At 38.9% G+C, this 18,284-nt stretch overlaps 1 protein-coding gene across 2 annotated transcripts; it reads left to right on the forward strand.

Moving 5' to 3' along the window:
- The first annotated feature begins 1,477 nt into the window (after positions 1 to 1,477).
- LOC105008211 (claudin domain-containing protein 1) lies at positions 1,478 to 18,062 on the forward strand. 2 transcript variants are annotated; one of them, XM_034291089.1, is made up of 5 exons: positions 1,478 to 2,738; positions 5,076 to 5,123; positions 7,139 to 7,246; positions 7,363 to 7,500; positions 14,605 to 18,062. In XM_034291089.1, exons 1-5 carry the CDS (start codon positions 2,453 to 2,455, stop codon positions 14,823 to 14,825), a joined length of 801 nt encoding a protein of 266 aa, XP_034146980.1. In that variant the 5' UTR covers positions 1,478 to 2,452; the 3' UTR covers positions 14,826 to 18,062. The 2 variants fall into 2 exon arrangements, with proteins under 2 accessions (XP_034146980.1, XP_010865751.1); XM_010867449.5 differs by lacking the exon at positions 5,076 to 5,123.
- Positions 18,063 to 18,284: the final 222 nt, after the last annotated feature.

Consider the following 18,284-nt stretch of genomic DNA (forward strand, 5'->3'; position numbering starts at 1 on the left):
GTCAAGCACATTGAGAAATGGATCAAAATGGGTAACACTTCTTCACTGTATGGTAGGAGAAGTATTCACACTGTGGAATCAGAAATCTCTGGTTCTGAATCATGTTGTTGTAAATCACAAAAATTGGTTTGTTTTTTAAGCTTATTAGCTACTTCATATAAACTCACCTAAAGGATTATTAGGAACACCTGTTCAATTTCTCAATAATGCAATTATCTAATCAACCAATCACATGGCAGTTGCTTCAATGCATTCAGGGGTGTGGTCCTGGTCAAGACAATCTCCTGAACTCCAAACTGAATGTCAGAATGAGAAAGAAAGGTGATTTAAGCAATTTTGAGCGTGGCATGATTGTTGGTGCCAGACGGGCCGGTCTGGGTATTTCACAATCTGCTCAGTTACTGGGATTTTCACGTACAACCATTTCTAGGGTTTACAAAGAATGGTGTGAAAAGGGAAAAACATCCAGTATGCGGCAGTCCTGTGGGCGAAAATGCCTTGTTGATGTTAGAGGTCAGAGGAGAATGGGCCAACTGATTCAAGCTGATAGAAGAGCAACTTTGACTGAAATAACCACTCGTTACAACCGAGGTATGCAGCAAAGCATTTGTGAAGCCACAACACTCACAACCTTGAGGCGGATGGGCTACAAAAGCAGAAGACCCCACCGGGTACCACTCATCTCCACTACAAATAGGAAAAAGAAGCAACAATTTGCACGAGCTCACCAAAATTGGACAGTTAAAGACTGGAAGAATGTTGCCTGGTCTGTGGTGTAATGGTGGTCTGATGAGTCTGGATTTCTGTTGAGACATTCAGATGGTTGAGTCAGAATTTGGCGTAAACAGAATGAGAACATGGATCCATCATGCCTTGTTACAACTGTGCAGCCTGGTGGTGGTGGTGTAATGGTGTGGGGGATGTTTTCTTGGCACACTTTAGGCCCCTTAGTGCCAATTGGGCATCGTTTAAATGCCACGGCCTACCTGAGCTTTGTTTCTGACCATGTCCATCCCTTTATGACCACCATGTACCCATCCTCTGATGGCTACTTCCAGCAGGATAATGCACCATGTCACAAAGCTTGAATCATTTCAAATTGGTTTCTTGAACGTGACAATGAGTTCACTGTACTGAAATGGCCCTCACAGTCACCAGATCTCAACCCAATAGAGCATCTTTGGGATGTGGTGGAACGGGAGCTCCGTGCCCTGGATGTGCATCCCACAAATCTCCATCAACTGCAAGATGTTATCCTATCAATATGGGCCAACATTTCTAAAGAATGCTTTCAGCACCTTGTTGAATCAATGCCACGTAGAATTAAGGCATTTTTGAAGGCGAAAGGGGGTCAAACACAGTATTAGTATGGTGTTCCTAATAATCCTTTAGGTGAGTGTATTGACACTGGCGCTTTTATTCTGAAGGTTTCCTTATTACAATATGGTTACAGCGTCATCGTTAATACTGCTGGCAGAATACTTGTCTGAAAAGACGCTGGTTTCGTTATACGTGAGTGGAATTACGAAATATTCGTAGTATTTATAATACATTACAAGTTATAGCTGAGTATCACATTAATGACAGTATTTGTCATTATGTTGGTCTTTCATTTCACTAGCTAAATGTTGTTTTTTTATTCATGGCAACGCTTTGTTCAAAAACACAGTAACTAGCTAGCTAGCTAAGTAGTAACTAGTCGTGACTGTTTTGCGAACTGGGTAAGTTAAGGCAGTGGTGGCTAGCTGTAGTTGTTCATATTTGCCGTTTTCCGATAGCTTCAGGAAAGAGTCACGGATGCATTTACTACAATGTTTCTAGCAAATTTCTTGCTACTTACACATACTTTTAGCATATAGGTTTGGCAAGCCGTTTTAACATTTATTGACATTTTGTAAATATATTGGTACTAGCTAGCTAGTGTTAGCTAGCCTACAGTATTGCCTACAGTGCTGTATTGTTTAAGTAAATTGTTTGCTGCTTTTTAATGAGCAAACCATACTGTATATCTTACATGTAGCTACTCTTGTCTTTTTTATCATATGGGTATTTACAAATGACTTAGGATATACTAGTTAATGAGGTTAATGTTCTCATAACATCTTGAGAACGTTGAGATCCTCAATTGTTACAATACAAACCTTTTTGGAACCAATATATTTAAGACGAGTTTGGACTGCTTTTATTAATTCAACTTTGTAGGAGTAAAGCAAACCTGCTTGATGGTAGAGTACTACCTCGACTACTAAGAAGCAAGAAGGCTGCAGTCTGGGAAGGACTTTAAACATATGGACTTGCTTACTTAGTATAGTTACAGTGTCCCTGTTTGACTTCCTCTCATAGAAGGGTGAAAGAAGGCACACCAACACATGGAATGAGTGTAAACATATTTTCCCTTTCGGACAAACACTCAAACACCATCAACCACAAATAGACACTTAAATTCCAAACCATGGTGGATAACCGCTTCGCTACAGCACTGGTGATTGGCTCTGTTCTGAGTCTGCTGGCCACCGTTTACCTTTCTCTTGCCATTGGAACACAACACTGGTACCAATATCGAAGTCCACCCGGCAGCCACGAGGCCAACAATGCCACGGAGCTCAGCGAGGAGTTCATAAACGCAGAGTTCGATGAGAAGTCCTACAGTGACACGCTGTTCCGTCTTAACGGCACACTTGGGCTGTGGTGGAGATGTGTGCAGGCGCCAGGCGTGTCACACTGGTTCAAAGAGCCTGGTAAGCGTCTAACCCTAAACATTTTGCATGCATATTTCCAAGCACAATAGACATGTTGTCCAAAAGTTAGTCAGAATATTAGTCAAAATGATTTGCATCTGTAATGCCCAGTTATTAACTGTGAAGAAATACAAATTTGGCACTTGGGCACCCTTTACTAATTTGTGGGCTTCTTGAATTTGCTGTAGTTCTGAGAGCTACACTGTGGTCTCATCCCTGGCAATGCTGTTGCTTTCTGTCATCTAACATTTCTAAATTGTTATGGTACTGACTAGGGATGGGACGATAGACGATATTAGTACTAATTGCAATGGAAAATACTAACGATTATGAAATCGTGGAGTAATTCCATAACCGGGATAATCGTACATCGGGAAATCCTTGAGTGAAAAAGTTCTGACAATCTCTGATGTTTCCCTGACTGCTTTTTTTATTTAACAAGTGGAGCGCACATCTCATCTTACTACGCCACTAAACATCCTCTGCAATGTTTGGTCAATTAAGCCAAATGGCTCTGCTAGCTTAAATAGAAGAAATCAATACCCAATATGACTGATATCTAAAGTCGGCAATATCCAATCCAAAATATGCCGGGATGAGGGATAAACAGATCAACATTTTTTCTGATTATTAGGATACCAGACAGAAATGTGTCCGAAAGACAAAAAGGCTGCATTAAGTCTGCTAAATTGTTTTAACCTGTCTGGCAGTGGCCACTGATGTTGCACCTGCATTTTATATTATAGCTGGGACAGTCTCAGATTTCTCACAATTTATAATTTAGTATTTTCATAAAGACATTGCTATTTTAAAATGTGGAGCCAAGAAGAAAGTGTGTATTATAAATGTATCTCGCTCACCCTCTGTATGCTTTTTCATTTATTTGTTGAATTGGAGCTTGAGCTAGATTAAACCTACATGGCCATTTGAGTGCATAAAAGGATTTAGAGCTAACAAATAACTTGAATTGTTGATAAGACATGCATGACATAAAAACCCTATTAACTTTTTAATATCATATTTTGAATAGATAACTTATTATAAATGTGTTTTCCACATTTAATTATCATGTTTTAATCCTTCAAATTACATCTATTCGTCCCTCAACATTTTTATAGATTCAGTAATCTGTTTTATTTCAGAAGTATTGACAGTTCAGTAACGTTAAGGCTAGCTACCCTGAAGGATAACATTACTTCAGTTACCCAAAAGTAAACCACAAAATATCCTTTAACATCACAATCACCTGCGCTAATGAGTATGGCCTAAATAAACAAATACAGTGACTTATTTGTGTGCGGAGCAAGTCATTTTAGCTTTTTAATCTTTCGCCACAAACGCTGCCAATGGCAAGTGACGTCAAACCTAACGTTACTTCTCTGAGCTTTCAAAAAGCGTTCAGGTATATTCTCCCACTTAGTGGTCGGAACTTTCCCACCACCCAGTTGCTCATTAACTCACCTTCCAAAACAGAGAGGTTTTATTCAGTTAAGCACTAAATAAGTCAGCTATTGATCAACAACTAGCTAGCTTGCTTACCTGTTTTTAGTACGTTCTTGTGGTTGTTCTCAGTTGCGAACTTCAAACAAACTTACAAACTGCTGACCGTGAGATTTTGACCGTAGCAGGGGCACAGGCCGTAGGGCATACAATGATTTTCGGGGCATCATGGCCAGAGTAGGGTTGCCACCTTCAATGTGGAAAAATAAGGGACACCTTGCCAGCGGTCCCAAGCCTGGAGGGGACACAAGTCGGGGGGTCTGGTGGTCCTCCCCGATGAGATTTTGAGTGTCAGAAACGTAATTTCCTGCATTCTGTTGAATTTCTATGTGTACCAATTTGTGTTTTTTATGCATCAATTTCAAAGTCTTCTGCTACTCTCAACATGAATGTAATGGAAATAGTCAATAAGAGTAAAGAACAGTTGCATCAATTATATTAAGGATTAAAAAATCATCATAGATATGGGCAAGAAGTTTGGTCTTTCAAAATAAACTATTTGGTATATTTCCAAGAAGCAAGAACCCATTCTCCAGGAAGGATGGGTTAGCCTGGCTTTTTCTGTTGCTGTTCCCATGCTCTGCGGTTGTCCCTTGGTTTTTGTCAAGTTCACTCTACTTATTATTAACATCCTCTTACTGTGTTTAAATCAGTTTTTGGGTTTTATTAAATGTTCTTACCTTCTTATTGTATGACTTAGATCTGTATTTTATCATTTTAGTTGTCTTAATTGTTTTCCATTTTAGTCCTGTCCTCTATGTATTATATGTACTGTACTATTGTATTATATTATGTATTGTTGCCTTTTATGTATTATTCTTTTAATCATCTATACAGACCCGGGGGCCCCCAGCGAGAATGCTTTGCCCCCCAAAAATAGTTTGGGTAAGATGCTTCCTAATACTGTATTTCACTAATAACTGTTGGGAATGTAGTCCAGCTCTCTTGCCTTCCTCTAAAAGCTTTCAAATTTGATTGACAGCTGTGTATTTTGCTAGTATATAGCATCAGCAAGCAATGTGTGCAAAAAAATATTTGCTTTGCGTCCCACATGCTGAAGATAAAATTCTATGTTAGTAAGTAGGGGAAATTTGTCCAAGGGCGTAGGAGTGACTCTGATTTGGGGGGAGCATTTGACTACAGTGTGAATGTTAATGTATTGACCAAAATGTCTATTTAATATGTAGTTCTATGTTTTTTTCCACTTCTAGAATCCACTTGTAGTTTGATTCTCTTTATCCATGACTATGTTAGATATAGACATGTTAAAAAAAAGGCATAGGCATTCTTGACCAATGAATTGCGGAAGGGAGTCTGGTTGAAAATACTGGGGATAACGTTGGCTTGCAATACTCATGTCTGGTAAGGTTGTAGCAAATAAACAACATTGTTTGGGGTAACTTTCTGTACCAATGCCTTGCAAGTGTTCAGACTTTAAGGAAGTAGCGATTACCAACTGGCATTAGTAAATTATACTGTGATTTTTTTTTCCTATGGTGGGACTTTTCAGCTGGAAAGGTATTTCAGATAGATGATAATGTAACCAGAGGAACTTTTAAAATGACTAACACTACCATGATGTTGATAACATCTGTGTCAGACATGTTAGTCCAGCTTTATGTTGTCCAGTCTTTTCTTATAGACCAACTTGAATTAATACTTCTATCTTACCTGTTGGTTTGTGGCCTCTCTCTCTCTCCCTCACTCTGCCTGCCTTTTTGACCAGTGTTATTGTTGTGACGGCCTCTCTTCTGCATAAAGTAAACACATGCAGTACAATACTAAATTCAGCTGCTTTCTTCAACAGTCTATCTTGGTGTGGCACTACTTAATGTTGGTTACCTGTAGGCTTGTGGCATCTTTCTCTCCCTTCTTGCCTGTTTGTTCATTTCGATGCCATACATAGCATAAACCAAATTCCTAAAATATTGAACACACTTTACCTATATCTAAAAGATTCATAAAAAAATTTACGTATTGTTTCCAAGAACTGTAGCTAATTACACTCCATTCTTGACTGGTGGTGGCTCGCTAGCTACTTGCAGACCCTACAGTATGGTGAAGACGAAGATTGTGCAAATCATTTTAGCATGCGTTCTTTTCAAATCATTCACTGTCACTTTTTCACACAGTCATAGGAACTACTGTGTTATCTAGCAAGTACAAGCTATATATAAGCTATTTTTAAACCAGAAGAAAGCTTATATTTAATCACATTTGTTCGTTCTATAGCTATGAAAATCTATTGATGTTTATATGTTTTACTTACTGTAAAAACAACTTAGAGCTACATTAAATCCACTTGGCCAGCCTAAACACACTGCTTGTCATGAAAGAATGAATGAGAATGATGGATTTGGTCACGACCGAGACGTGACAAGTTCCAAAGCATACTTTTATTTTGAAAAAAATTATTACGCAGACCAACATTATTGGGGGGGAAACCATGTCTGTTTATCAATTCCAAGTACTCCAAGAACGTACTTGTGTTCTTGAGAAGAACATTCATGCCAAGCCTCCTTGCGAGATATACATTATTCATGTATTTCTTTCTAATTATAATTTTGTTTATATTTTAGGCTAATTGTTGACGCTTTCCTACTGAAAATGACAAGAAAAGATAAATAGAATAACATTTTCGCGGGCACATAAAATGCACACAGAAGTGCATTCACCAACAGGTCATTACCTGTATGAAATGAAATCTGTTTTCACCCCGAATCCTCAGATAAGTGACTTGAAAAATCTCTTGCCAGTCACCGAAGTGTTCCTAACTACTTGTTTTATTTAACTGGTGGATCTCATCTCTCTCGCTCTCTCTCTCTCTGAACCCTTATGCAGCCATCAACTACCCACAATCAGACTGAATCAGGCCAGATTCTTTTCTCTCATTTTCTCAGATCCTAAGATAGTAACGAGGTGCGTGAGCTTTACCCTGCACCAACAGTTTTTACCCAAGTACAGAGAACCAGGCAATCATAACACTGGGGAGGACATGCTTCGAACATGTGAGTCACGCAACCCACATCACAGCCAGCATGTGTAATGGCAATTGTTTTGGAATTTTACTGCTCTTTATAAAATGTCTTCTAACTTCTACATTTGTTTCCCTGTGTCCGAGTAGACCTATGGAGGTGCCAGTTCCTGCTACCTCTGGTGTCCCTGGCCCTAGTGTTCCTGAGCGGCCTCATTGGTGTGTGCGCCTGCCTCTGCCGTAGCCTCACCCCCACCCTGGGTGTAGGGGTGCTCCACCTGCTGGCAGGTGAGAGAACCACATGGATAATCCCAATGCCTCTCAAACCCAACCAAAGGCTGATTTATACCTTGCTAACTTGGGTGGGGGGAGGGGGGGGGGGTTGGGGGGAGAAAAGTACCATTGCTTTGGTGAATGAAAGGAGGACTGCATCGGGAGATGCGTTAGTTGACATTCTCCTTGGGAAACTGCTGTATCTTGTTGGGTCTGTCCAACCGGTTATGGCAATAGCACTTCATGAGCAATTATCACTGATTAACAGACTAACATTTTACTCACAGAAACAACCCAACTGCTATTACACGTGATGCCGTAAGGTTTCTATTCTCCCTGTCCTCCATGACACACGTTCTGTGTGCTACAAAATCCTGCTCTACTCATTACAGCACATGGAATTTTACTCCACGCTGTTATTCTGAGAAGGCTACTGCTATTCCTCGCTCACATCCAAAGGCATATCTGTAATTTGGCCTGAATAAATGTTTTTCTATGCATGTTCTTTTTCTCGTACGCACCTGCCGATTAGTCGTGCAGGTTGTACACCTGTATTAACACCTTTGTTGTTAAAGGGGCAGTATGTATGATTTTTTTACTTTGCTGCTTGCATTATAACAAGCAAAAATTACCAGTAGACATCTGAAGTTAATGTTTTAAGTGGATGTTTTCGAATCAACTTTTTCTATGAAATTAATCCAATTGATCGACATTCCCCTTTCAAAATGTATCACCGGTCCGTCTATCCATAGCATTAGCTAATGACTATAAATGCAGTTTTGAGTGAAGCTGTGCTGTTTTTGGTCTGGGGGAATTAAAATCTTCTCAATAGCAAAGACTACACCGCTTGCTTGTGTTAATGGTGAATTGAATGGAAATGTACTGTTATTCTGCAGTTGGTTGTAATTATATGAATCTCGTGCATGCAAATTGAGCCCTGTTTGGAGATGTCATTAGAGAATTAGAGAGTATCAAATTAAAAGTCGTAAATTGACGTTGTTACTGTACACTCATTTGGTGGCTGGTAAGGTTGATAGGTTTACCTTTCTCTAGTTACATTAACCAACATACATTTTATTTTGTGATTTCTGAATCACTGGGTTGTTAGGGGAACAGATCTGGGAACTGACTGTTCTGCTGTAAGTATTGATACAATGTTATTTCTTTACACAATAAGCATAGTAGCACACACACATTGTGAATGATTAGGATGTTTTCATGCTGACACCATTAATTTGCCTCAATCTTTAATTTAAAGAGATCTGCAATAGGGCTGCAACTAACATCTATTTTCTACAAAATAACTTGACATGGCAGTTATATGTATCGTTTTAAAATGCATCCATAATTACAGTGTGCTTAACAAGCCTGTAAAATAGACTACGGAGAAATAGGGAATGGTAAAAAGAACATGGGGAATCTTATAGCAGTGCACTGACATTACAGTAATAAATGGATTGACCATGGATGTCTTTTTATTCCAAACTACACTGAGGGGAAATGTTTTTTTTTTTGATACCCTGGTGATTTTTTACGTTTGCCCACTGACAAAGAGATTATCAGTCTATCATTTTAATTGTAGGTTTATTTGAACAGTGAGAGACAAAATAACAACCAAAAATGTCACAAATATTATAAATTGATTTGCATTTTAATGAGTGAAATAAGTATTCGACCCCTCTGCAAAACATGACTTGGTACTTGGTGGCAAAACCCTTGTTGGCAGTCACAGAGGTCAGACGTTTCTTGTAGTTGGCTACCAGGTTCGCACACCTGGATTTTGTCCCACTCCTCTTAGCAGCTCTTCTCCAAGTCATTAAGGTTTCGAGGCTGATGTATTGCAACTTGAACCTTCAGCTCCCTCCACAGATTTTCTATGGGATTAAGGTCTGGAGACTGGCTAGGCTACTCCAGGTTAGTCATTAGTTATACTGAACTAAAGAAACGCATTTACTATAACCACCTCAGACAAAGATTGCCCCATGAACATGGCTGAAAAAGGCTAGTACATACAGACTTGTTGTGTCTATTAACGGAGCAGAGGTAAAGCCAGGAGAGAGCAGGGTTAATGTAGTGTTTGTGATACTATGGGTGATACCCACTAGCCTAGGATGTTTATACAAAATGTGTGTATGTATTAGGGTTGCACGATATAGGAAACAACCGACATTGCGATATTTTGTTTCTCTGCAATATATATTGCGATATGAGAAATACAGGATGTCTTCAGAAAGAGCTTTGCTATCAACCTGTCAGTCTGTATCCTTCATTCTTCCCCAGCCCCATCTACAATTAAATGTATGAAACATATATTTCAGAACAGGTTGCTAGGTTATAATATGTAACAGTAATAGTATAGCAATAGCAAACAGTAGTAAAGTAGAATGCACAATTGGGCATAACTTACCAATTGCACGATGCAGTCTGTGGCCATAGCACTGCAATCAGGTCCACTTGTTCAGGTGCAGCCTTCACCATGTTTGCGGCATTATCTGTTGTTATACAGACTAGGCAACTCTCATCTAGGCCCCAATCAGCTCAAGCTTCTCTCATCCCTGTTGTATGATCCTCTGGGAAAAATGCAGTTTGCAAACAGCGACTTTTCAGGTGGAAGTCCTCATTAATAAAGTGTACGGTCAAACTTATGTAGGGCTCTGTTGTCCAGCTGGACCGCAAGTCTGTTGTTTCTGTAAAATATTCCACTTGTGCCAGCTCTGTTTCAACTTGTCTTGCATTTCTCGTACAGCTCTGGCAACTTGAGAAAAATAGTTGCGTGATGGCATTATATACCGCTTGTCAAGCGACTGGATCATGTTTTTAAAACCCTCTTTGCTAACCGTGTTAATTGGTACCATGTGTTTGGGAACATTACATTTTATTGAATCTGTAATTTCTCTCTGCCGTTTGGAACCTTTCTTGTATGGTGTAATACTGGCAAAATGGCATCCAAAATAGATTTTTGCTTTGGACGGCATTGAGATGATTTGCACTCAAGATTTGTGGTGCTGCCTTAAATGATCAAACAAATTGGTCGTGTTGCCTTGTGTTGTGACAACAGTTGCAAGGCACTCTCGACAAATTACCTGTTTTTGGTCAACATCCTGTCTGTAGCCGAAATATTTCCATATGCATCCAGATGCTTTATTTTTATTTTTTTGCAACCTATTCTCCATTTCGGTCTTTTTTTCCCTGTTCCTTGCTCATCATTTCGTCCAGCACAAGTAGAGCCTGCATGTCAACCAAGTGCAGCAACGAACTCCGTGTTTAAAATAATAATAAACTGTGTATCCATAAATCAGAGTAAATTACCTTATATAAGGCAGATATAATGCTAGTTTTCCATTTGGAAAAAAATAATAATTGTAGACTGATATATGTTTACCTTACTAAATTGCACATTCTGCGATGTGACTATTGGGGATGCGTACATCCCCATACGGAAAATACATTTATTTTAAATATATTTTTGAATGCTTTTGGAAAATTATATTTCCGCACACATTTGGAAAATATAATCCTGAAATCATTTGGTAAATATATGTCAAAATGTTTGAAATTAGGTGGTTAAATATATTTAATATGGGCTTCAAAATACATTTTATGTATTTTCTATAATACATTACAATTGTAATGAGAGCATTGTTGACGGTGAAATACAAACCCGATTCCAAAAAAGTTGGGACACTGTACAATTGTGAATAAAAACAGAATAATAAATTAATAATAATACATTTTATTTATAATGCACTTTATATCAATTAAATGACCTCAAAGTGCTAAATGCAATGATGTGGAAGTTTCAAATTTCAATATTCTATTCAGAATACAACATAGATGACATATCAAATGTTTAAACTGAGAAAATGTATCCCTTTAAGGGAAAAATAAGTTGATTTTAAATTTCATGGCATCAACACATCTCAAAAAAGTTGGGGCAAGGCCATGTTTACCACTGTGTGGCATCCCCTCTTCTTTTTATAACAGACTGCAAACGTCTGGGGACTGAGGAGACAAGTTGCTCAAGTTTATGAATAGGAGTGTTGTCCCAATCTTGTCTAATACAGGCTTCTAGTTGTTCAACTGTCTTAGGTCTTCTTTGTCGCACCTTCCTCTTTATGATGCGCCAAATGTTTTCTATGGACTGCAGGCTGGCCATTTCGTCCCCGGATCCTTCTTCTATGCAGCCATGACATTTTAATTGATGCAGTATATGGTCTGGCATTGTCATGTTGGAAAATGCAAGGTCTTCCCTGAAAGAGACAACATCTGGATGGGAGCATATGTTGTTCTACAACTTGGATATAACTGTCAGCATTGATGGTGCCTTTCCAGATGTGTAGGCTGCCCATGCCACACGCACTCATGCAACCCCATACCATCAGAGATGCAGGCTTCTGAACTGAGCGCTGATAACAACTTGGGTTGTCCTTGTCCTCTTTGGTCCGGATGACATGGCGTCCCAGTTTTCCAACATTAACTTCAAATTTTGATTCGTCTGACCACAGAACACTTTTCCACTTTGCCACAGTCCACTTTAAATTATCCAAGGCCCAGAGAAAACGCCTGCGCTTCTGGATCCTGCTTATATACGGCTTATTTTTTGACCTATGTTTTCTGGAAGTATTCCTGAGCTTATGTTGTGATTTTCATTACAGTATCATTCCTGTATGTGATGCAGTGCCGTCTGAGGGCCCGAAGATCACGGGCATCCAGTATGGTTTTCCGGCCTTGACCCTTACGCACAGAGATTGTTCCAGATTCTCTGAATCTTTGGATGATGATATGCACTGTAGATGATGATAACTTCAAACTCTTTGGTATTTTTCTCTGAGAAACTCCTTTCTGATATTTCTCCACAATTTTTCGCCACAGCATTGGGGGATTGGTGATCCTCTGCCCATCTTGACTTCTGAGAGACACTGCCACTCTGAGAGGCTCTTTTCATACCCAATCATGTTGCCAATTGACATAAGTTGCAAATTGGACCTCCAGCTGTTCCTTATTTGTACATTTAACTTTTCCGGCCTCTTATTGCTCCCTGTCCCAACTTTTTTGGAATGTGTAGCGCTCATGAAATCCAAAATGAGCCAATATTTGGCATGACATTACAAAATGTCTCACTTTCAACATTTGATATGTTATCTATATTCTATTGTGAATTAAATAAAAGTTTGTGAGAGTTGTGAATTATTCCATTGCTTTTTTACTCACAATTTGTACAGTGTCCCAACTTTTTTGGAATCGGGTTTGTACATTTGGACAAAACTGAAATGTATTTATACATTTTTAAATACGTTTCAGAGTAAAAGGTGAAATACATTTTGATACCTGAAATGTATTTTGAATAAAGACACAATCTCATATATTGTACGTACATTTTGCATTGCAAAAATATATTTATTTTCCATATTGGTCACAAATTTTGATGCTAAAAATGATATATTGTGCAGCCCTAGTATGTATGTATGTGTGCCTGGGTGTTCTGATACCATGGGCAAAGTATAACAATGTTATAAAAATGTAACTTCTAAACCCAGCACTGTATAACGTTTACTCTAATGCCAAGCAAGCTCTCTGTTATCTAGTTTGCTCCTATAGTGAAACTAGTGGCAGAGGAGATTTCCCTGTCCTCCCACTAAGCTAGGATACGTATACAGAAAGGATTTCTTTGCTCTGTTAGTCCTTATAATGTGTCACGGTTCATAAATCCTTTAGTCTCAGGTAACGCGATACCTACAGTACTGTGCATAAGTCTTAGGCACCTGAAAGGCCTATTTATTTGGATAGTAAATGTTTTAATTCAAAAAATGTGTGTGTATATATATGAGTGCTGTGAAACTATTAAAATAATCGTGATTAACTGCAGAAGATCATGCCTTTAATCGCGATTAATTATTTTAATTAATCACAATTTTAGATCGTGCTATAATGTTGCCCTTATTACACACTTTTTTTCTGTTTTAAAAGCAGTGCATTATGGTAAAGGCACTGTTTTATTGCAAACTATGGACAGTGCTTGACTTGGAATGAAATAAATGCAGTTGTCAATGCTCTTAATTTAGTGTAATAAACATACAATATCAGTCCATAACTTACCACAATAACTGGCTCCATCTAAATGTAGCCCATGTAAATAGAATCTTGCCATCTCATATTGTTTTCCTGATTAATGCACCAAGGGCAATATCTGCTAAGTTAGGCTACTGTGTAAAACACATCAGCCCCTCCTATATGGGCAGCTACATGTTGTGCAGGCATTTAACCCACTGATTCACACTTAAGCTGGTCAAGGTATGGTCCTTCGATTTTTAGGCTGAAATGAGGCTAGAATGGGGTTCAGGTGGGTGCCTGTAAAATTTGATTTCTTGAAAGATGTTAGCCACAACCAAATACTTCATGAAGTACATCTTAATTTTCCCCAAATTTGACCAAATGCATGAGGTAGGCTACTTGAATAGGCAATGACACAAGGTAGTCATGGTGGCTAGAGAGGTTATATACAAACACTAAATCAGGGTACATCTGTAATTCATGCAGAGCTCAGTTCTTTGCTTACTCCACTGAGAATATGCTTTGGTGGAAACATTAATGCTTAGCTTAGATTAGAAAAAAAAAATAATGACAATTTACCATGCTACAAGCAAAGTGTTAGCAGGTGGATTCATGCAACAGTGCTAAAGGGAGCCATGGCTAGCATTATCGTTTGATGGGTTTTGTAGTGAGATTGGGGTGCGGAACGCAATGAGTGATATTCCTATTTCCTCAAACTCATGAAACGCAAACTCATGTGTAGCCTACTAATGCGTTTTAGGGCTGTTATTGTTAAACTAGTGCAGAGTAAACACGACATGAACTCAAACTATCCAGTGATATATTGAAAAAAATGCCTGTTATTTTTCCTGTTATTTCCCTTTAGTTCTGTTTTAAGTTTACTGGTTTGCCTGTTAATGGCATATGATTTCCATATTGGCATGTCTTGAAAAAACTGGAGTACAAATGGGTTACTTCCATTGTGATTTATCAGCATTGAATACACACAGAATTGTTGCCAAAACCGAGTTGTAGATTGTAGTCACGTGCATTTGCTTAGTCACATTAATACTTCTGTCTCCCTTTCAGGTCTGTGTTCTCTGGGCACAGTGTGCTGCTTCTTGGCCGGAATGGACCTGCTCCACCGGGTCTCGGTGCTGCCCGACGGCGTGGATGACTCCCTGGGCTGGTCCCTCTACCTGGCCCTCATCTCTTCGCCGTTGCAGATGATGGCGGCCGCGCTCTTCCTCTGGGCGGCCCGGAGCCACCGCCAGAATTACACCCGTATGAGTGCTTACCGGGTGGCTTAAATAGACTTGAGTTTCTTTGCCACATCAGGGTTGCGTTCAGTAAAACAGTAATGTTTTGAAATATGCAGATGAAACTTTAACTGTCTCAAATACAAAATGAGTTGGCTAGTTATTAAGCTTTTCGCATATGGAATGTGTTACTGAATGTGACCCTTATCTTAAACACAGTCTACACCGCAATGCTCGTCATTCTTGCTCTTAGAAGGCCTCTGTCTGTTAACATATATCTTAGCACAGCCTTGGACTGAATCGAAGGAAGAATCTGGGTCACTTTCATGAAGGTGCAACGTGGTGACCCATTGCAGATAGAAGTGTGATACCTAGAGCTGACATGATTTACTAATCTGCATGCCATGAGTATCTGATTGTTCCAACATTGTGCCCTACTCTATGCGTTTGAAGTTCTGTTGCACTGGGCTGGGACAAAAGTCTACAGGGGATGGATAACACTGACTTACAGTGGCCTGATGATTTGTTTATGACTGCACCTGATTGTGGCTGCTTTTACAGTGTTGACAGTCCTTCCAGTTATCACAACTGGTTGACAGCTGTTAGTGACAACACCCCTCAGGTTGGCTTAAAGAATGCCACCCAGAATTACTTGGTGTGCAAAACCACCAAGCCACCCTAAGCACAACTGTACGACAGACGAAACTAGCCAATAAAACCTCAAACGAGACAACACCTGTATAAATATAGCCAGAGAGCCTAATCACAGTCACAGGGATTAGTTTGATTTTAGGAATAATTTGTTCCCAACCCTCATCAGTAACGACAACTGTTTGATTATGAAGAAATTATTTTTTTTTATTTTCGTTTGTTTGTGTCTTTGGTTATAGCTCATGGTTAAGTCTCTGAGTGACTTGACTGAGTACCCCTTGTTAAATAGTGTAGTGATTAGAGACACGGACTACGGAACAACAGGTCCCGATTTCGCCTCACATCACTGATAAAACATATTATGCCTCAGGATGTGTTCAGGACGGACAAAAGCTTTGCTAGCTACAACCTTCTGTAGCTACGTAATTGGAAGCCTAAAATAGAACAGTTCTGGTGGATATTAGGATTTGTTCAGGATAGACAAACACTTCGCTGTCTACACGATTCTCTTGTCTTTTCTTGAAGAAAAAGACAGTTATCGTCACCTAGCAGCTGGATATTATGCCAGCAGTACTCACATTTTATTTATCACAATAAAAGCCATTATTGAAATTTAGTCTCTGGAAAAAAAATAGACAAGAATAACATTGGAACGGACATTAACCATAAAATGTACAGACTAGATTAACCAAATTACCTTATATCTTTCAATGATGACTTTTATTATGACTTTTAGTTAGTGCAGCTAGCATAATATCCTGCTGCTAGAAGAACGGTAATGAAGCCTCAAATGGCCATCACTATCGTCACCTATATTGATAGATACTGTATCAATGTCATTCACGAATGGCTAATTAGCTGTTAAAACGGTCAGTGGCAAAAGAGGATTTGTTCAGGATAAACAAAAACGTCGCTGGCTGCAATCTTCAATAGCTATGTTATATAGAAGACTAAAATGAAACTGTTTACTGTTATATTGTGACTATTTCTGGTGGATTTTCTAATTATTTCTTAGGATTTGTTCAGGATAGACAAACACTTTGCTGACTAAACGTTACTCCCATCTTTTCACTAAACGAAAAAGTCAGTTACTGTCACCTATATTGATACAGTAGTTATTGTATCAATGTTATTCACGAATGGCCAGTAAGCTGTTAAAATGGCCAGTGGCAAAAGCCATTAAGTTCATAGATGCTATTTGTGGTGGAGGAAAACGTAAGAAATTTTACCCAGTTTAACATTGGTTAATGGTGTCTAACAAAATATTCAAACTTGACAAGATGTAAATGCGTGACAAAATTATATAATGTCAATAGGCTATACCGACACCCGGCGGATGTATACCTTGGTGGCATAGTGGTTAAAGGCACAGCCTTTCATGCGGGTTCGAATCTCGGGAGGGCAACAATGATCTATGCTTTTTATTGCGGGCTGGCTGAACTAGGCTTGCCTGGTTTCTTGTTTTATTATTGTCAAGTAAACAATTGCAGTTATTTTTGCCTTTTATTGCCATCACTACAAATTATGAATGATATATTTTTGCATTACTGCATGGATAGATGATGATAGCCTTTTACTGTGGGTTTTCCTGAAATAAATGGTTTGTTTTTTGTGCTTTTGTTTTTTATAATGTTATCTGTATTACATGATTATTGAAGTGATTTGACCCTTTTGCCTACATAGTCTCTTAATTTAATCTGATGAGATTGTTTGGTGTAATTCTGTGGTATAGATGTTAATTGAATGTTGCCTATTGGAATGTAACCACTTATTTGCCCTTGTCATCCATATTTATTGACTTTTTGTATTTCAGTGTGTTGATTTCATGCCACCCTAGCAAACAGGGAATGTTCTAGGAACATCAAGGGGACCATGACGCAGCCTCCTGACGTTCCAGGGACATCCAAACAGGGAATGTTCTAGGAACATCAAGGGGACCATGACACAGCCTCCTGACGTTCCAGGGACATCCAAACAGGGAATGTTGTAGGAACATCAAGGGCACCATGACACAGCCTCCTGAGGTTCCAGGGACATCCAAACAGGGAATGTTGTATGAACATCAAGGGCACCATGAAACAGCCTCCTGATGTTCCAGGGACATCCAAATTACTTTTCTGTTTGCAGGCACTATAGTTAACCATTGGTTTGATTTCCTTATTTATGTTCTTGAGCATTTATTTTTGTTAAGATGAAGTTTTTTTTCTATTACTTAGGCTTTCTGCAGTGTTTTGGGGCTTTAATCAATCCATATTTAAAGGCAATGTTCCTCTGTTAGGACAAACTATGTTCATGGGAAAGACTGAATGTGTCGTCTCAAATGGAAAATACCTTTAAATGTATATTGTGCCATTAATACTGTAATGCTTTATTGACTCATATGAAATGGAGCCCTAAAGACTGGACTGTTTAAAACTACCAATGACAAGACACCTGGCACTAACTACAAGTGAGTTTGGTAAATTATTACCTTGCACTTAACAAACATGGTTTACTGGGACACTTATTTTCTGAAGTGTGTCCAAATGTGTTTAAACACCTTGTGGCTTTTGTATGTGTTTTTATATGTGACTATACCCAAAGCTCACCAAGCATAGCTGTTATCATCTAAATAAAGTTCACGAATGCTGGACATGTCTTACCTGTATGTGTAGATGTTACAATGTACAACTTCTCCCATTCAGTTATTATTCACAACCAAATTCACTACTTGTTATTGTTTCGTAAATCCACCTCCCTCTGCTCTTAAATTTGTACGGGAACCACATCTTCATTAAGCAGATTCTACCAGGAAACCTGAAAGTGTGCAGATAACCTTCCTTTTAACCATACCGCTTTAACTATACTTGACCATGTCAC

The sequence above is a fragment of the Esox lucius genome, chromosome 25 (assembly GCF_011004845.1).
Source record: "Esox lucius isolate fEsoLuc1 chromosome 25, fEsoLuc1.pri, whole genome shotgun sequence".
Taxonomy (NCBI): domain Eukaryota; kingdom Metazoa; phylum Chordata; class Actinopteri; order Esociformes; family Esocidae; genus Esox; species Esox lucius.